General features: G+C 50.8%; 1 protein-coding gene across 1 annotated transcript in view; it reads left to right on the top strand.

Moving 5' to 3' along the window:
• The window catches only part of LOC308147612 (inositol polyphosphate-4-phosphatase type I A-like), a 34,394-nt gene that overhangs the window by 5,748 nt on the left and 7,946 nt on the right, over positions 1-20,700 (top strand). The window contains 22 exon segments of the mRNA XM_080519862.1: positions 38-82; positions 2,042-2,121; positions 2,123-2,161; positions 3,130-3,246; positions 3,317-3,396; positions 3,577-3,688; positions 5,065-5,155; positions 5,270-5,417; positions 7,839-7,969; positions 8,256-8,360; positions 9,651-9,759; positions 9,869-9,886; positions 12,171-12,357; positions 13,376-13,591; positions 17,025-17,166; positions 17,581-17,760; positions 18,230-18,262; positions 18,354-18,526; positions 18,970-19,093; positions 19,835-19,902; positions 20,063-20,262; positions 20,635-20,700. The exon segment at positions 20,635-20,700 is cut by the window's right edge and continues 32 nt beyond it. Coding sequence (XP_080375988.1) covers positions 38-82; positions 2,042-2,121; positions 2,123-2,161; positions 3,130-3,246; positions 3,317-3,396; positions 3,577-3,688; positions 5,065-5,155; positions 5,270-5,417; positions 7,839-7,969; positions 8,256-8,360; positions 9,651-9,759; positions 9,869-9,886; positions 12,171-12,357; positions 13,376-13,591; positions 17,025-17,166; positions 17,581-17,760; positions 18,230-18,262; positions 18,354-18,526; positions 18,970-19,093; positions 19,835-19,902; positions 20,063-20,262; positions 20,635-20,700 — 2,464 coding nt within the window.

The following is a 20,700-nucleotide window of genomic DNA, read 5'->3' as shown; positions in this document are numbered from 1 at the left end:
CCCCCCCCCCCCCCCCGACCTGTTGGTTGGGTTTTAGGAAACAATCAGGACCCAGACGAGCCTGTGATGGAGTTCAGTGTGGGTGAGACACACACACACACACAAGAAACACTGGGGACGGAGCAACACTGACCGTCTGTCTCCGGTCTCTGTCACCCTCCTCCTCCACCTTCTCCTCCACCCCCCTCCTCTAGCCTCCTCCTCCACCCTCCTCCTCCACCCCCCTCCTCCACCCTCCACCCTCCTCCTCCAGCCTCCTCCTCCAGCCTCCTCCTCCACCCTTCTCCTCCACCCTCCTCCAGCATCTCCTCCACCCTTCTCCTCCACCCTCCTCCTCCACCTTCTCCTCTAGAGACGGAGGGTGAAACAGAAAGTCCACTGAACCTTTTCGTTCAAATGTTTAATTCCTACATTGAATAAACAGATAAAGTGAACTTTATCGCTCTGCTGACTCTCACATACCAAAATGTCAAAAAAGTAGGTCCTGGTGATATACTGGTGAGTAGGTCTGTAGTACTTTATATACTGGTGAGTAGGTCTGTAGTACTTTATATAGTGGTGAGTAGGTCTGCAGTACTTAATATACTGGTGAGTAGGTCTGTAGTACTTTATATACTGGTGAGTAGGTCTGTAGTACTTTATATAGTGGTGAGTAGGTCTGCAGTACTTAATATACTGGTGAGTAGGTCTGTAGTACTTTATATAGTGGTGAGTAGGTCTGTAGTACTTTATATAGTGGTGAGTAGGTCTGTAGTACTTAATGTACTGGTGAGTAGGTCTGTAGTACTTTATATAGTGGTGAGTAGGTCTGTAGTACTTTATATAGTGGTGAGTAGGTCTGCAGTACTTAATATACTGGTGAGTAGGTCTGTAATACTTTATATAGTGGTGAGTAGGTCTGTAGTACTTTATATAGTGGTGAGTAGGTCTGTAGTACTTCATATGGTGGTGAGTAGGTCTGCAGTACTTTATATAGTGGTGAGTAGGTCTGTAGTACTTAATATACTGGTGAGTAGGTCTGTAGTACTTAATATACTGGTGAGTAGGTCTGTAGTACTTTATATAGTGGTGAGTAGGTCTGTAGTACTTTATATAGTGGTGAGTAGGTCTGTAGTACTTAATGTACTGGTGAGTAGGTCTGCAGTACTTAATATACTGGTGAGTAGGTCTGTAGTACTTTATATAGTGGTGAGTAGGTCTGTAGTACTTTATATAGTGGTGAGTAGGTCTGTAGTACTTAATGTACTGGTGAGTAGGTCTGTAGTACTTTATATAGTGGTGAGTAGGTCTGTAGTACTTTATATAGTGGTGAGTAGGTCTGCAGTACTTAATATACTGGTGAGTAGGTCTGTAATACTTTATATAGTGGTGAGTAGGTCTGTAGTACTTTATATAGTGGTGAGTAGGTCTGTAGTACTTCATATGGTGGTGAGTAGGTCTGCAGTACTTTATATAGTGGTGAGTAGGTCTGTAGTACTTAATATACTGGTGAGTAGGTCTGTAGTACTTTATATAGTGGTGAGTAGGTCTGTAGTACTTAATATACTGGTGAGTAGGTCTGTAGTACTTTATATAGTGGTGAGTAGGTCTGTAGTACTTAATATACTGGTGAGTAGGTCTGTAGTACTTTATATACTGGTGAGTAGGTCTGTAGTACTTAATATAGTGGTGAGTAGGTCTGTAGTACTTTGTATAGTGGTGAGTAGGTCTGTAGTACTTCATATAGTGGTGAGTAGGTCTGTAGTACTTTATATACTGGTGAGTAGGTCTGTAGTACTTAATATAGTGGTGAGTAGGTCTGTAGTACTTTGTATAGTGGTGAGTAGGGTTAGGGTTAGGCCAGTGATCAGAGAGTGCATCTGTGTGTCTAACAGAGTGTGTAACAGAGTGTGTAACAGAGTGTGTAACAGTGTGGAACAGAGTGTAACAGTGTGTAACAGTGTAACAGAGTGTGTAACAGAGTGTAACAGAGTGTGTAGCAGAGTATGTAACAGTGTGTAACAGAGTGTGTAACAGTGTGTAACAGAGTGTGTGTGTCCAGCCTGCTGTGACCTGCTGACCCCGGCTCTGGACAGGAAACCAAACAGCTTCATAGCAGTGAGCTGCACGACGCCGCCGCAGGGTCTTCTGGGCCAAACATTGTCAGACTGAGGTCATAGAGGTCAGTCATTCTCCCTCCCTCTCTCTCTCTCTCTCTCTCACTCACTCACTCACTCACTCACTCACTCTCACTCTCACACTCACACTCACACTCACACTCTCAACTCTCACTCTCACTCTCACCTCACACTCACACTCACACTCACACTCACACTCACACTCACACTCACACTCACACTCACACTCACACTCACACTCACACTCACACTCACACTCACACTCACACTCACACTCACTCTCACTCTCACTCTCACTCTCACTCTCACTCTCACTCTCACTCTCACTCTCACTCTCACTCTCACTCTCACTCTCACTCTCACTCTCACTCTCACTCTCACTCTCACTCTCACACTCTCTCACACACTCACACACTCACACACTCACACACTCACACACTCACACTCTCTCTCACTCTCTCTCACTCTCTCTCACTCTCTCTCACTCTCTCTCACACTCACACTCACACTCACACTCACACTCACACTCACTCTCACTCTCACTCTCACACTCACACTCACACTCACACTCACACTCACTCTCACACACACACTCACACACTCACACTCTCTCACACTCTCTCTCACTCTCTCACACTCTCTCTCACACTCTCTCACTCTCACACTCTCTCTCACACTCTCTCACTCACACTCACACTCTCTCACACTCTCTCACACTCTCTCACACTCACTCACACTCACTCTCACTCTCACTCTCACACTCACTCTCACTCTCACACTCACACTCACTCTCACTCTCACTCTCACTCTCACACTCTCTCACACTCTCACACACACACTCACACTCACAACTCACACTCACACTCACTCTCACACTCTCACACTCTCACACTCTCTCACACTCTCACACTCTCACTCTCTACACACTCTCACACTCTCACACTCTCACACTCTCACACTCTCTCACACTCTCACTCTCTCACTCTCTCACACTCACTCACTGTGTGTGTAGGGGAGCAGCAGTCCAGAGTTCCTCAGCAGCATCAGCTTCTTCCAGGATTCAAACATCAACCAGCAAACGCAGGTCAAACTGTCAGTGTATGACGTGAAGGACCGTACGCAGGGGACGGTGAGACTCTCTCTCTCCTCTCACTCTCTTCTCACTCTCTTCTCACTCCTCTCCTGCTCTCTCTCTCCAGATGTACATGTTGGGTTCTGCACTGTTTCCTGTTAAAGAGCTGCTGCAGGAGAAGAGCCACCGACTGCAGCTGGAGCTGAGGCAACACACACGCACACACACACACACACACACACAAACACATATACTGCTTTTCCCTGTCATGGGGACAAGGGATGATAACAGAGAGTGAGATGATAAAGCAGAGAGGTGATGATGATAATGCAGAGAGGCGATGATGATAAAGCAGAGAGGTGATGATAATGCAGTATTTCTCATCAGGTCAGCAGAGAACCAGTGTGTAGGCAGTGTGATCATCACCGCCTGGCAGATGGACGAGTCGTTCAATTCCAGGATGTGGATGAGACGACTTCCTGAGAGCGTCAGTGGCCGGGTGAGTTCTGTTCTGTTCTCCTGAGGACCAGGGGCCTCTGGTGAGAGAACCACTGCTGGTTCTGGAGGACCAGAACCTCTGATGAGAGAACCACTGCTGGTTCTGGAGGACCAGAACCTCTGGTGAGAGAACCACTGCTGGTTCTGGAGGACCAGAACCTCTGATGAGAGAACCACTGCTGGTTCTGAGGACCAGAACCTCTGATGAGAGAACCACTGCTGGTTCTGGAGGACCAGAACCTCTGGTGAGAGAACCACTGCTGGTTCTTGAGGACCAGAACCTCTGGTGAGAGAACCACTGCTGGTTCTGGAGGACCAGAACCTCTGGTGAGAGAACCACTGCTGGTTCTGGAGGACCAGAACCTCTGGTGAGAGAACCACTGCTGGTTCTTGAGGACCAGAACCTCTGGTGAGAGAACCACTGCTGGTTCTGGAGGACCAGAACCTCTGGTGAGAGAACCACTGCTGGTTCTGGAGGACCAGAACCTCTGGTGAGAGAACCACTGCTGGTTCTGGAGGACCAGAGTCTCTGGTGAGAGAACCACTGCTGGTTCTGGAGGACCAGAGCCTCTGGTGAGAGAACCACTGCTGAGAACCACTGCTGGTTCTGGAGGACGGTTAGGGTGTTTCAGTGTTCGGGGAATCAACCTCTGGTGAGAGAACCACTGCTGGTTCTGGAGGACCAGAACCTCTGGTGAGAGAACCACTGCTGGTTCTGGAGGACCAGAACCTCTGGTGAGAGAACCACTGCTGGTTCTTGAGGACCAGAACCTCTGGTGAGAGAACCACTGCTGGTTCTGGAGGACCAGAACCTCTGGTGAGAGAACCACTGCTGTTCTGGAGGACCAGAACCTCTGGTGAGAGAACCACTGCTGGTTCTGGAGGACCAGAGTCTCTGGTGAGAGAACCACTGCTGGTTCTGGAGGACCAGAGCCTTGGTGAGAGAACCACTGCTGGTTCTGGAGGACCAGAACTCTGGTGAGAGGTGAGAGAACCACTGCTGGTTCTGGAGGACCAGAACCTCTGGTGAGAGAACCACTGCTGGTTCTGGAGGACCAGAACCTCTGGTGAGAGAACCACTGCTGGTTCTTGAGGACCAGAACCTCTGGTGAGAGAACCACTGCTGGTTCTGGAGGACCAGAGTCTCTGGTGAGAGAACCACTGCTGGTTCTGGAGGACCAGAACCTCAGGTGTGAGAGAACCACTGCTGGATCTGACTCCACGCTGGTTCTGACTCCACGCTGGTTCTGACTCCACGCTGGTTCTGACTCCCTGTTGGTTCTGTCTGACTCCATGTGTGTGTGTGTGTGTGTGTGTGTGTGTGTGTGTGTGTGTGTGTGTGTGTGTGTGTGTGTGTGTGTGTGTGTGTGCGTGCAGACGGTGCTGCCGGTGGATGAGAGTCTGACTGAGTCCATTGGAATCCGCATCAAGTTTGGATCACTTTCCAGCGACGCTCTGTTGCGATCAGGTGGGTCCTGCTGGGTCCAGGATGTACAGTGGTTACGGGTGTTTCAGTGTTCGGGGGAATCATGTCCAGGACGTACAGTGGTTAACGGTGTTACCGGTGTTACGGGTGTTTCAGTGTTCGGGGGAATCATGTCCAGGACGTACCGGCTTCCCACCACCGGGGGGCAGCAGCTCAGGGTTCTAGAGCAGATGGCCCACAGCCTCCTGTCCATCAACGTCCCTCGACAGTTTGTCAAACTGCTGCTGGAGGAGGACGCTGCCAGGTAAGGACACACTGCACCTCCTTCTCATCCTGCTCCTCCTCCTCCTCATCCTCATCCTCCTCCTGCTCCTGCTCCTCATCCTCCTCCTCCTCATCCTGCTCCTCCTCCTCCTCATCCTCATCCTCCTCCTACTCCTGCTCCTCATCCTCATCCACATCCTGCTCCTCATCCTCCTCATCCTCATCCACTTCCTGCTCCTCATCCTCCTCCTGCTCCTCCTCGTCATCCTCCTCCTGCTCCTGCTCCTTATTCTCCTCATCCTCATCCACATCCTGCTCCTCATCCTCCTCATCCTCATCCTCCTCCTGCTCCTCCTCCTCCTGCTCCTCATCCTCCTCATCCACATCCTGCTCCTCATCCTCCTCATCCTCATCCACTTCCTGCTCCTCATCCTCCTCCTGCTCCTCCTCGTCATCCTCATCCTCCTCCTGCTCCTCATCCTCCTCATCCTCATCCTCCTCCTCATCCTGCTCCTCCTCCTCCTCCTGCTCCTGCTCCTCATTCTCCTCATCCTCATCCACATCCTGCTCCTCATCCCCCTCCTGCTCCTCATCCACATCCTGCTCCTCATCCACATCCTGCTCCTGCTCCTCATCCTCCTCCTGCTCTTCATCCTCATCCTGCTCCTCCTCCTCCTCATCCTCCTCCTCCTCCTACTCCTGCTCCTCATCCTCATCATCCTCCTACTCCTGCTCCTCATCCTCATCATCCTCATCCTCCTCCTCATCCTGCTCCTCCTCCTCCTCCTGCTCCTGCTCCTCATTCTCCTCATCCTCATCCACATCCTGCTCCTCATCCCCCTCCTGCTCCTCATCCACATCCTGCTCCTGCTCCTCATCCTCCTCCTGCTCCTCCTCCTCCTCCTCCTGCTCCTCCTCCTCCTCCTCCTCATCCTGCTCCTCCTGCTCCTCATCCTCACCCTGCTCCTCCTCCTCATCCTCATCCTCCTCCTGCTCCTCCTCCTCCTCCTGCTCCTCGTCCTCCTCATCCTCATCCTCCTCCTCCTCATTCTCCTCATCCTCATCCACATCCTGCTCCTCATCCTCCTTATCCTCATCCTCCTCCTGCTCCTGCTCCTCCTCCTCCTGCTCCTCCTCCTCCTCATCCACATCCTGCTCCTCATCCTCCTCATCCTCATCCTCCTGCTCGTCATCCCCCTCCTGCTCCTCATCCACATCCTGCTCCCCATCCACATCCTGCTCCTGCTCCTCATCCTCCTCCTGCTCCTCCTCCTCCTCCTGCTCCTCATCCTCCTCCTCCTCATCCTGCTCCTCCTCATCCTCCTCCTACTCCTGCTCCTCATCCTCATCCACATCCTGCTGCTCCTCCTCCTCATCCTCATCCTCCTCCTGCTCCTCCTCCTCCTCATCCTCATCCACTTCCTGCTCCTCATCCTCCTCATCCTCATCCACTTCCTGCTCCTCATCCTCCTCCTGCTCCTCCTCATCATCCTCATCCTCCTCCTGCTCCTCATCCTCCTCATCCTCATCCTCCTCCTCATCCTGCTCCTCCTCCTGCTCCTGCTCCTCATTCTCCTCATCCTCATCCACATCCTGCTCCTCATCCTCCTCCTCATCCTCCTCATCCTCCTCCTGCTCCTGCTCCTCCTCCTCCTGCTCCTCATCCTCCTCATCCACATCCTGCTCCTCATCCTCCTCATCCTCATCCTCATCCTCCTGCTCCTCATCCCCCTCCTGCTCCTCATCCACATCCTGCTCCTCATCCACATCCTGCTCCTGCTCCTCATCCTCCTCCTGCTCCTCCTCCTGCTCCTCCTGCTCCTCATCCTCCTCCTCCTCATCCTGCTCCTCCTCCTCCTCCTCATCCTCATCCTCCTCCTGCTCCTCCTCGTCATCCTCATCCTCCTCCTGCTCCTCCTCGTCATCCCCATCCTCCTCCTGCTCCTCATGGTCCTCATCCTCATCCTCCTCCTCATCCTGCTCCTCCTCCTCCTCCTGCTCCTGCTCCTCATTCTCCTCATCCTCATCCACATCCTGCTCCTCATCCTCCTCATCCTCATCCTCATCCTCCTCCTGCTCCTGCTCCTCCTCCTCCTGCTCCTCATCCTCCTCATCCACATCCTGCTCCTCATCCTCCTCATCCTCATCCTCATCCTCCTCATCCTCCTCATCCTGCTCCTCATCCTCCTCCTGCTCCTCATCCACATCCTGCTCCTCATCCACATCCTGCTCCTCATCCACATCCTGCTCCTCATCCACATCCTGCTTCTGCTCCTCCTCCTCCTCCTGCTCCTCATCCTCCTCATCCTCATCCACTTCCTGCTCTTCATCCTCCTCCTGCTCCTCCTCGTCATCCTCCTCATCCTCCTCATCCTCATCCTCATCCTGCTCCTCCTCCACATCCTGCTCCTGCTCCTCCTCCTCCTCCTGCTCCTCCTGCTCCTCCTCCTCCTCCTCCCAGGGTGTGTGAGCTGGAGGAGTTGGGGGAGTTATCCCCCTGCTGGGAGAACCAGCGGCGGCAGATGGTGTTGGAGTACCAGGGCTTCATCCTGAAGAACCAGGAGACTCTGTCCAACCTGAGCCAGTACCGAGGTCAGTTCCTGTCCTCACTGTGGACTCAATCTGGTTCTACTGTTCTATTGTAGGAAGTGAGGAATGATTCTATGTATTCTATTTCTATAGGTTCTATTACATAAAGTGAAACAATGAAACCTTTCATTAACCTGTTTGTTTGAATCTTTAATCACAAGTTACATTAATACTTCATCAGAAGTTACATTAAGGTACAAGCAAGTAATCAGATTACAGTCACACATGACTGCCGACCAGCGTTGATGAAATGATGAAGGGATGAAGGGATGAACTGTCTTCCCTCCAGGTCCGTCCTTTAAAGCCAGTAACCTGAAGGCGGACAAGAAGTTGGAGTTCATGCCCACAAACCTGCATCTCCAGAGGATGAGGGTCCAGGACCAGCTGGGGTTTGGTGAGTCCCTGAGAACCAGGGTCCCAGAGAACCAGGGTCCCTGAGAACCAGGATCCTATAGAACCAGGGTCCCAGAGAACCAGGGTCCCTGAGAACCAGGGTCCCAGAGAACCAGGATCCTATAGAACCAGGGTCCCAGAGAACCAGGGTCCCAGAGAACCAGGGTACCAGAGAACCAGGGTCCCAGAGAACCAGGGTCCTATAGAACCAGGGTCCCTGAGAACCACTGGCTGACCACTGGCTGGCCAGGAGGCTGGCCATCACTGCTGCCTCCTCTCTGCAGTGAGAGAGCGCCCCCTGCTGCTGCCTCCCCTCTGCAGTGAGTGAGCGCCCCCTGCTGCTGTGCCTCACTGCTGCCTCCTCTCTGCAGTGAGAGAGTGCCCCCTGCTGCTGTGCCTCACTGCTGCCTCCTCTCTGCAGTGGGAGAGCACCCCCTGCTGCTGCCTCCTTTCTGCAGTGAGAGAGCGCCCCCTGCTGCTGTGCCTCACTGCTGCCTCCTCTCTGCAGTGAGAGAGCGCCCCCTGCTGCTGTGCCTCACTGCTGCCTCCTCTCTGCAGTGAGAGAGCGCCCCCTGCTGCTGTCCCTCACTGCTGCCTCCTCTCTGCAGTGAGAGAGCGCCCCCTGCTGCTGTGCCTCACTGCTGCCTCCTCTCTGCAGTGAGAGAGCGCCCCCTGCTGCTGCCTCCTTTCTGCAGTGAGAGCGCCCCCTGCTGCTGTGCCTCACTGCTGCCTCCTCTCTGCAGTGAGAGAGCACCCCCTGCTGCTGCCTCCTTTCTGCAGTGAGAGAGCGCCCCCTGCTGCTGTGCCTCACTGCTGCCTCCTCTCTGCAGTGAGAGAGCGCCCCCTGCTGCTGTGCCTCACTGCTGCCTCCTCTCTGCAGTGAGAGAGCACCCCCTGCTGCTGTGCCTCACTGCTGCCTCCTCTCTGCAGTGAGAGAGTGCCCCCTGCTGCTGTGCCTCACTGCTGCCTCCTCTCTGCAGTGAGAGAGCACCCCCTGCTGCTGTGCCTCACTGCTGCCTCCTCTCTGCAGTGAGAGAGTGCCCCCTGCTGCTGCCTTCCCTCTGCAGTGAGAGAGCGCCCCCTGCTGCTGTGCCTCATTGCTGCCTCCTCTCTGCAGTGAGAGAGCGCCCCCTGCTGCTGCCTCCTCTCTGCAGTGAGAGAGTGCCCCCTGCTGCTGCCTCCTTTCTGCAGTGAGAGAGCGCCCCCTGCTGCTGTGCCTCACTGCTGCCTCCTCTCTGCAGTGAGAGAGCGCCCCCTGCTGCTGTGCCTCACTGCTGCCTCCTCTCTGCAGACCACACCTACGACGTGCTGACGGTCGGCGCTCCAGCTGCTCACTGTCAGGGCTTCAAACATGGAGGCTTGAGGAAACTGCTCCACAAGGTTGAGGAGGCTAAGAAACAGTGAGTCCACCAGCTGCTTTTACTTTGAAAATTCTGGTTTCATTCTTTAATCACTGGTTTTCAGTGGAATCACTTCCTGTTGGGTTTGTTCTTGTCACTTTCTGATCAGCACATATGAGGAGGAACGGTGAGTCATTCACTGGACGTTTGATTCTTTTCTTTCTTTCTCACCATCAAGGTAATGTTTCCTGTTTCCTGTTCACCCAGCATCTGTTTCCTGTTCCTCTTTCCTGTTTGCTGTTCCTGTTTCCTGTTCACATAGCACCTGTTTCCTGTTTTCTGTTCACACAGCATCTGTTTCCTATTTCCTGTTCACACAGCATCTGTTTCCTGTTCCTGTTTCCTGTTCACACAGCATCTGTTTCCTGTTCCTGTTTCCGTTTCCTGTTTCCTGTTCACACAGCACCTGTCTCCTGTTCCTGTTTCCTGTTCACACAGCACCTGTTTCCTGTTCCTGTTTCCTCTTCACACAGCATCTGTTTCCTGTTCCTGTTTCCTGTTCACACAGCACCTGTTTCCTGTTCCTGTTTCCTGTTCACACAGCATCTGTTTCCTGTTTCCTGTTCACACAGCATCGGTTTCCTGTTCCTGTTTCCTCTTCACACAGCATCTGTTTCCTGTTCCTGTTTCCTGTTCACACAGCATCTGTTTCCTGTTCCTGTTTCCTCTTCACACAGCATCTGTTTCCTGTTCCTGTTTCCGTTTCCTGTTTCCTGTTCACACAGCACCTGTCTCCTGTTCCTGTTTCCTGTTCCTGTTTCCTCTTCACACAGCATCTGTTTCCTATTTCCTGTTCACACAGCACCTGTTTCCTGTTCCTGTTTCCTGTTCACACAGCATCTGTTTCCTGTTCCTGTTTCCGTTTCCTGTTTCCTGTTCACACAGCACCTGTCTCCTGTTCCTGTTTCCTGTTCCTGTTTCCTCTTCACACAGCATCTGTTTCCTGTTCCTGTTTCCTGTTCACACAGCACCTGTTTCCTGTTCCTGTTTCCTGTTCACACAGCATCTGTTTCCTGTTCCTGTTTCCGTTTCCTGTTTCCTGTTCACACAGCATCTGTTTCCTGTTGCTGTTTCCTGTTCACACAGCACCTGTTTCCTGTTCCTGTTTCCGTTTCCTGTTTCCTGTTCACACAGCACCTGTCTCCTGTTCCTGTTTCCTGTTCCTGTTTCCTCTTCACACAGCATCTGTTTCCTGTTCACACAGCACCTATTTCCTGTTCCTGTTTCCTCTTCACACAGCATCGGTTTCCTGTTCCTGTTTCCTGTTCACACAGCACCTGTTTCCTGTTCTTGTGTGCGTTGTCTTTTACCAAACCAAACACCCATATCATACATCACAGGCCCGTACATTTAACACATCTGGAACCACACAAGGTGTGTAACAGTCCAGGTGTGTTGGCGTCCAGGTGTGTAACAGTACAGGTGTGTAACAGTCCAGATGTGGAAGAGTGTCCAGATGTGGAATAGTGTCCAGGTGTGGAAGAATATCCAGGTGTGGAAGAATGTCCAGGTGTGGAAGAGTGTCCAGATGTGGAAGGGTGTCCAGATGTGGAAGAGTGTCCAGATGTGGAAGAGTGTCCAGGCGTGTAAAGGTGCCCATTGGGGAAAGGTGTCATGATGTGTAACGGTACAGATAGGTAAAAGTGTCCAGGTGTGTAACAGAGTGTCCAGGTGTGTTGGTCTCCAGGTGTGCTGGTGTCCAGGTGTGTAAGAGTGTCCAGGTGTGTTGGTCTCCAGGTGTGTTGGTGTCCAGGTGTGTAACAGTGTCCAGGTGTGTTGGTCTCCAGGTGTGTAACAGTGTCCAGGTGTGTAACAGAGTGTCCAGGTGTGTAAGAGTGTCCAGGTGTGTTGGTCTCCAGGTGTGTAACAGTGTCCAGGTGTGTAAGAGTGTCCAGGTGTGCTGGTGTCCAGGTGTGCTGGTGTCCAGGTGTGTAAGCGTGTCCAAGTGTGTTGGTCTCCAGGTGTGTTGGTCTCCAGGTGTGCTGGTGTCCAGGTGTGTAAGCGTGTCCAGGTGTGCTGGTGTCCAGGTGTGTTAGAGTGTCCAGGTGTGTTAGAGTGTCCAGGTGTGTAAGAGTGTCCAGGTGTGTTGGTGTCCAGGTGTGTTAGAGTGCCCAGGTGTGTTGGTGTCCAGGTGTGTTAGAGTGTCCAGGTGTGTTAGAGTGTCCAGGTGTGTTAGAGTGTCCAGGTGTGTTAGAGTGTCCAGGTGTGTAAGAGTGTCCAGGTGTGTTGGTGTCCAGGTGTGTTAGAGTGCCCAGGTGTGTTGGTGTCCAGGTGTGTTAGAGTGTCCAGGTGTGTTAGAGTGTCCAGGTGTGTAAGAGTGTCCAGGTGTGTTAGAGTGTCCAGGTGTGTAAGAGTGTCCAGGTGTGCTGGTGTCCAGGTGTGATCCCAGACTCTCCTCCGTCCTTCTGCAGTAGCTCCGCCTCCAGCTCTCAGTCCATCGTCTACGTACCTGAGGACGTCGTCCGAGCCAAAGAGATCATCGCTCACATCAACACCCTGAAGACTCAGGTGGGCTACTACACTGAGAGACTGTCCTGGGCTGCCAGGGAGCGATCAGCCACCGGGCTGGAGAGGACGCTGGCCATCCTGGCCGACAAGGTGAGACTGGGCAGGTAACAGGTGTTCAGTCACTGCGCTAAGTCTACTGGTAGCCATGGTAACTTGTCTGTTGGTGGCCATGGTAACTTGTCTGTTGGTAGCCATGGTAACTCGTCTGTTGGTAGCCATGGTAACTTGTCTGTTGGTAACCATGGTAACTTGTCTGTTGGTAACCATGGTAACTTGTCTGTTGGTGGCCACAGTAACTTGTCTGTTGGTAACCATGGTAACTTGTCTGTTGTTAACCATGGTAACTTGTCTGTTGGTGGCCACAGTAACATGTCTGTTGGTAACCATGGTAACTTGTCTGTTGGTAGCCATGGTAACTTGTCTGTTGGTAACCATGGTAACTTGTCTGTTGGTGGCCACGGTAACTTGTCTGTTGGTAGCCATGGTAACTTGTCTGTTGATAACCATGGTAACTTGTCTGTTGGTAACCACGGGAATGTGTCTGTTGGTAACCACGGTAACTTGTCTGTTGGTAACCACGGGAATGTGTCTGTTGTTAGCCATAGTTCATAGTTTGTTTATTGTCACTGTATGTTACAACAGAATAGTTTGTGTCCTTTGGTGGAGGAGCCCACCAACACAGCAAGGAAGCCAGCATGTGCAGCGTCCTGAACTGTGCTCCTGGAGAAGAGAACCTGGGATTAGGAAAGTGAGGGTTACTATCTCCAATCTGGTGGCCCTTTAGTCTTCAAGCCTAGCTGTCAAGTTGGACTTCATCCATTCCACCGCATAAACATCCTTCTTACTCTGAGTTGGTTTCTGACATCAAACTCAGTGTTAAGATCTCCAGTCCCCCAGTGTTAAGATCTCCAGTCCCCCAGTGTTAAGATCTCCAGTCCCCCAGTGTTAAGATCTCCAGTCCCTCAGTGGAGCCTGGCAGCTTTGGTGGATTGCATTGAGAGACCAGCTAATTTCACTTTGGATAGAGATGCCTAACACGGCAAGGTGTCTGTGGGTAACCATGGTATCATATCTGTTGGTAACCATGGGAACGTGTGGTCTTTCTCAGACTCGTCAGCTGGTCACAGTGTGTGACTGTAAAGTTCTGGCCTCGGCCATCCAGGCCCTGAATGCAGCACGGCCTGAGTATGTGGCATCCAAAGCGTCTCCATCCGCCGATTCAGAACAAGTAGTCCTCCGGAATGACCAGGATACCCTGCTGGCCAAGTGGAGCAACTGCAGCAACCGGTCCTCTCTGCAGGAGGACTGGCACGAGGAGGAGTGGGTTAGTTTTCCACTGCCACCATGTTGGACCATACTTATTGTAATACACTGTTACACACTGTAATACACTGTTACACTCTGATACACACTGTAATACACTGTTACACTCTCTGACACACACTGTAATACACTGTTACACTCTGATACACACTGTAATACACTGTTGCACACTGTAATACACTTACACTCTGATACACACTGTAATACACTGTTACACTCTCTGACACACACTGTAATACACTGTTACACTCTGATACACACTGTAATACACTGTTACACACTGTAATACACTGTTACACTCTGATACACACTGTAATACACTGTTACACTCTCTGACACACACTGTAATACACTGTTACACTCTGATACACACTGTAATACACTGTTGCACACTGTAATACACTGTTACACACTCCAATACACACTGTAATACACTGTTACACTCTCTGACACACACTGTAATACACTGTTACACTCTGATACACACTGTAATACACTGTTGCACACTGTAATACACTGTTACACACTCCAATACACACTGTAATACACTGTTACACACTCTGATACACACTGTAATACACTGTTACACTCCGATACACACTGTAATACACTGTTACACACTCTGATACACGCTGTAATACACTGTTACACTCCGATACACACTGTAATACACTGTTGCACTCCGATACACGCTGTAATACACTGTTACACACTCTGACACACACTGTAATACACTGTTACACTCTGATACACACTGTAATACACTGTTGCACACTGTAATACACTGTTACACTCTGATACACGCTGTAATACACTGTTACACTCTCTGACACACACTGTAATACACTGTTACACTCTGATACACACTGTAATACACTGTTACACACTGTAATACACTGTTACACTCTGATACACACTGTAATACACTGTTACACTCTCTGACACACACTGTAATACACTGTTACACTCTGATACACACTGTAATACACTGTTACACACTCTGATACACGCTGTAATACACTGTTACACTCCGATACACACTGTAATACACTGTTGCACTCCGATACACGCTGTAATACACTGTTACACACTCTGTTACACACTGTAATACACTGTTACACACTCTGATACACACTGTAATACACTGTTACACACTCCGATACACGCTGTAATACACTGTTACACTCTGATACACACTGTAATACACTGTTGCACACTGTAATACACTGTTACACACTCCAATACACGCTGTAATACACTGTTACACACTCTGATACACGCTGTAATACACTGTTACACACTCTGATACACACTGTAATACACTGTTACACACTCTGATGCACACTGTAATACACTGTTACACACTCCGATACACGCTGTAATACACTGTTACACACTGATACACACTGTAATGCACTGTTACACTCCGATACACACTGTAATACACTGTTACACACTCTGATACACGCTGTAATACACTGTTACACTCCGATACACACTGTAATACACTGTTACACTCTGATACACACTGTAATACACTGTTACACACTCCAATACACGCTGTAATACACTGTTACACTCTGATACACACTGTAATACACTGTTACACACTCTGTTACACACTGTAATACACTGTTACACACTCTGATACACACTGTAATACACTGTTACACACTCCGATACACGCTGTAATACACTGTTACACTCTGATACACACTGTAATACACTGTTGCACACTGTAATACACTGTTACACACTCTGATGCACACTGTAATACACTGTTACACACTCCGATACACGCTGTAATACACTGTTACACACTAATACACACTGTAATGCACTGTTACACTCCGATACACACTGTAATACACTGTTACACACTCTGATACACGCTGTAATACACTGTTGCACTCCGATACACACTGTAATACACTGTTACACACTGATACACACTGTAATGCACTGTTACACTCCGATACACACTGTAATACACTGTTACACACTCTGATACACGCTGTAATACACTGTTACACTCCGATACACACTGTAATACACTGTTACACTCTGATACACGCTGTAATACACTGTTACACACTCTGATACACGCTGTAATACACTGTTACACTCCGATACACGCTGTAATACACTGTTACACACTCTCATACACACTGTAATACACTGTTACACACTCCGATACACACTGTAATACACTGTTACACACTCTGATACACACTGTAATACACTGTTACACTCTGATACACACTGTAATACACTGTTACACTCCGATACACACTGTAATACACTGTTACACACTCTGATACACGCTGTAATACACTGTTACACTCCGATACACACTGTAATACACTGTTGCACTCCGATACACGCTGTAATACACTGTTACACACTCTGACACACACTGTAATACACTGTTACACTCCGATACACACTGTAATACACTGTTACACACTCTGATACACGCTGTAATACACTGTTGCACTCCGATACACACTGTAATACACTGTTACACACTGATACACACTGTAATGCACTGTTACACTCCGATACACACTGTAATACACTGTTACACACTCTGATACACGCTGTAATACACTGTTACACTCCGATACACACTGTAATACACTGTTACACTCTGATACACGCTGTAATACACTGTTACACACTCTGATACACGCTGTAATACACTGTTACACTCCGATACACGCTGTAATACACTGTTACACACTCTCATACACACTGTAATACACTGTTACACACTCCGATACACACTGTAATACACTGTTACACACTCTGATACACACTGTAATACACTGTTACACTCCGATACACACTGTAATACACTGTTACACTCCGATACACACTGTAATACACTGTTACACACTCTGATACACGCTGTAATACACTGTTGCACTCCGATACACTGTTACACTCCGATACACACTGTAATACACTGTTACACTCCGATACACACTGTAATACACTGTTACACTCCGATACACACTGTAATACACTGTTACACTCTCTGACACACACTGTAATACACTGTTACACTCTCTGACACACACTGTAATACACTGTTACACTCTCTGATACACACTGTAATACACTGTTACACTCTGATACACACTGTAATACACTGTTACACTCTCTGACACACACTGTAATACACTGTTACACTCTCTGACACACACTGTAATACACTGTTACACTCTGATACACACTGTAATACACTGTTACACTCCGATACATGCTGTAATACACTGTTACACTCCGATACACACTGTAATACACTGTTACACACTCTGATACACACTGTAATACACTGTTACACTCCGATACATGCTGTAATACACTGTTACACACAGTGTTCTGGAGCTAATCTGTGTGTGTGTCTGTCTGTCTGTCTGTGTGTTCAGGAGAAGGTGTGGATCAACGTGGAGAAGTCTCTGGAGTGCATCATCCAGTGTGTTGAAAAGCTGCTGCAGAAACAGAGGAGAGGAAGCAGCAGCAGCCAGGACAGTTCAGTGAGCAGCCAGCAGGGCGGCAGCACTAACACAGGTAGCAGGACCCAACAGTTCAGTCAGCAGGGGGCAGCACTAACACAGGTAGCAGGACCCAACAGTTCAGTCAGCAGTCAGCAGGGGGCAGCACTAACACAGGTAGCAGGACCCAACAGTTCAGTCAGCAGTCAGCAGGGGGCAGCACTAACACAGGTAGCAGGACCCAACAGTTCAGTCAGCAGTCAGCAGGGGGCAGCATCAGTACGTAAACCATTTTTCCATTCAACTTGAAACTGGAGAAATAAATGATGTTAAGAACTGTGTGTGTGTGTGTGTGTGTGTGTGTGTGTGTGTGTGTGTGTGTGTGTGTGTGTGTGTGTGTGTGTGTGTGTGTGTGTGTGTGTGTGTGTGTGTGTGTGTGTGTGTGTGTGTGTGTGTGTGTGTGTGTGTGTGTGTGTGTGTGTGTGTCAAGGTGATGGAAAAAGACGAGCATTCTGGATCAACCCAGGAACTACGTCACATGAGTCTTCATCACTTCCTTCATCCGCATCAGAAATCCCTCCACCTTCATCTTCATCATCAAGGCTTCCCTCCTCTTCTTCTCTACCTGCTTTCTGCTCAGCGCCTCCACCCAATCTCCGTCAGGACGTCTGTAGGTTTTTATTCACTTCCTCCTCCTCCTCCTCCTCCTCATCCCACTCCCTCTCCCTCCTCCTTCACCTCCTACCCCCTCCCCCTCCTCCTCCTCATCCTCCTCCTTCACCTCCTACCCCCTCCTCCTCCTCATCCTCCACCTACCCCCTCCACCTCCTCCTCCACCTCCTCCTCCTTCACCTCCTACCCCATCCACCTCCCCCTCCTCCTGCTCCACCTACCCCCTCCACCTCCTCCTCCACCTCCTGGTCAGTAGACCAGTGTTGGCTGCTGACTGTCAATGTTGAGAACACAAGATGTTTTGAGCTGGAGCTGTTGAAGTGCTGCTGAGCAGTGCAGTGTGTCCACTGCCCCCGGTGGTTAACCCTGCACAGTGCAGTGTGTCCACTGCCCCCGGTGGTTAACCCTGCACAGTGCAGTGTGTCCACTGCCCCCGGTGGTTAACCCTAAGGTTTCACCTCCTGCAGGTGGAGGCTCCACAGAGGAGGAGTCGTGTCCTGGTGAGTGTGTTTCTGCTTGTTGTGCTTCTAATGAGCTGATCACCTGTGATTGGTCACACAGGTGTGAGTAAGTGGTGGTGGTGTGTTGCAGGCCAGTGGTCCCAGGCGCTGTACCCCCTCCTCGCCACACTCAGCGACTGCGTCTGCATGATGAGCGACCAGGCCAAGAAGGCCTTGGTGTTTCTGCTGATGCAAGACGGAGCTGCAACCATCAGCATAGAGCTGCAGGTCCAACACCGCAGGGACGTGGTCTTCTGCCACACGGTCAGTCTGTGTGTGTGTGTGTGTGTGTGTGTGTGTGTGTGTGTGTGTGTGTGTGTGTGTGTGTGTGTGTGTGTGTGTGTGTGTGTGTGTGTGTGTGTGTGTGTGTGTGTGTGTGTGTGTGTGTGTGTGTGTGTGTGTGTGTGTGTGTGTGTGTGTGTGTGTGTGCGCGCGCGCGCGTCAGGGTTCGAATTACAACGTGGCTTTCGGGGGAGCGCCATTTTCCGATCAGACCTCTCAAGTTTGTAGAATAGGTATGCCGCATGTTTTTAGAGCTCCCCCTAAATTTTTCAAATTAGGCTTTCAGGGGAGCTCAGGTCCCTTTCAGGGGAGCCCAGCTCCCCTTAGCTCCCCCGTAATTCCAACTCTGGTGTGCGTGCGTGCGTGCGTGCGTGCGTGTGTGTTGCAGCACTCTAGTGTGTAGTTGAAGTGTGTGTGTGTTGCAGCTCTCTGCTCTGGTGTGTGGTTTCACTATCAAACTGAGGAAGAGTCTTCAGGACGAAGGTTTCCTCCGTCAGCTCTACACCATCGGCCTGCTGGCTCACTTTGAGTCCCTGCTCAGCACCTACGGTAATACCATCTGAGCTCTGACCCCCATCTGAGCTCTGACCCCCATCTGACCTCTAGCCCTCCGTCTGACCTCTGACCCTCCATCTGACCTCTAGCCCTCCGTCTGACCTCTAGCCCTCCGTCTGGCCTCTAGCCCTCCGTCTGACCTCTCGCCCTCCGTCTGACCTCTGGCCCCCCGTCTGACCTCTGACCCCCCCAGCTGACCTCTGACCCCCATCTGGCCGCTGACCCTCCATCTGACCCTCCATCTGACCTCTGATCCTCCGTCTGACCTCTGACCCTCCATCTGACCTCTGACCCCCCAGCTGACCTCTGACCCTCCATCTGACCTCTGACCCCCCAACTGACCTCTAGCCCTCCATCTGGCCTCTGACCCTCAATCTGACCTCTGACCCTCCGTCTGACCTCTGACCCCCCAGCTGACCTCTAGCCCTCCGTCTGGCCTCTGACCCTCCATTTGGCCTCTGACCCTCCATCTGACCTCTAGCCCTCCGTCTGACCTCTAGCCCCCCGTCTGGCCTCTGGCCCTCCATCTGACCTCTGACCCCCCAGCTGACCTCTGACCCTCCGTCTAGCCTCTGGCCCTCCATCTGACCTCTGACCCCCCAGCTGACCTCTGGCCCTCCATCTGACCTCTGACTCTCCATCTGACCTCTGGCCCTCTGTCTGACCTCTGACCCTCCATCTGACCTCTGACCCTCCAGCTGACGTCTGACCCTCAACTGTTGGTTGTGTGTGCAGGAGAGGAAGCGGCCATGTTGGAGGACATGAGCGTCGGTGTCATGGATCTACGGAATGTCACCTTCAAAGTACAAACACATTGAACCATGTGTAGACGTCAGTTAGCTTGACTATTGTTGTTGTTGTTCTTCCTTTATGATGGAATTACTTGATTATGATTTGATCTTTAAAGTCATTACATTGACACGACTCATTACTCACTTACCCATTCCTGCTTGTGTGGTAAAGGTGACCCAGGCATCTGGAAGCTCCGCCCCCGACATGCTGCCCGTCATCACAGGAAACCGTGGCGGTTTCAACGTCCGGGTCCCGCTGCCAGGAGCCATGTTCGATTCCCTGCCTCGAGAGATCCAGAGCGGCATGCTGCTCCGGGTCCAGCCAGTCCACTTCAACGTGGGCATCAACGAGCAGCAGACCCTGGCTGAGAGGTGGTGGGGGGGGGGTGACACACACTGATGTCATTCAGTGTGTGTGTTCCAGGTTTTCCAGGCCTGCAGGTCATTCAGTGTGTGTGTTCCAGGTTTTCCAGGCCTGCAGGTCATTCAGTGTGTGTGTTCCAGGTTTTCCAGGCCTGCAGGTCATTCAGTGTGTGTGTTCCAGGTTTTCCAGGCCTGCAGGTCATTCAGTGTGTGTGTTCCAGGTTTTCCAGGCCTGCAGGTCATTCAGTGTGTGTGTTCCAGGTTTTCCAGGCCTGCAGGTCATTCAGTGTGTGTGTTCCAGGTTTTCCAGGCCTGCAGGTCATTCAGTGTGTGTGTTCCAGGTTTTCCAGGCCTGCAGGTCATTCAGTGTGTGTGTTCCAGGTTTGGAGACACGTCCCTCCAGGAGGTGATCAACTCAGAGAGTCTCCACACACTGAACTCTTACTA

This window comes from Blennius ocellaris (genome assembly GCF_963422515.1).
Source record: "Blennius ocellaris genome assembly, chromosome: 24".
Taxonomy (NCBI): domain Eukaryota; kingdom Metazoa; phylum Chordata; class Actinopteri; order Blenniiformes; family Blenniidae; genus Blennius; species Blennius ocellaris.
Note: the sequence above shows the minus strand (reverse complement) of the source record. Positions and strands in the feature narration are given on the sequence as shown.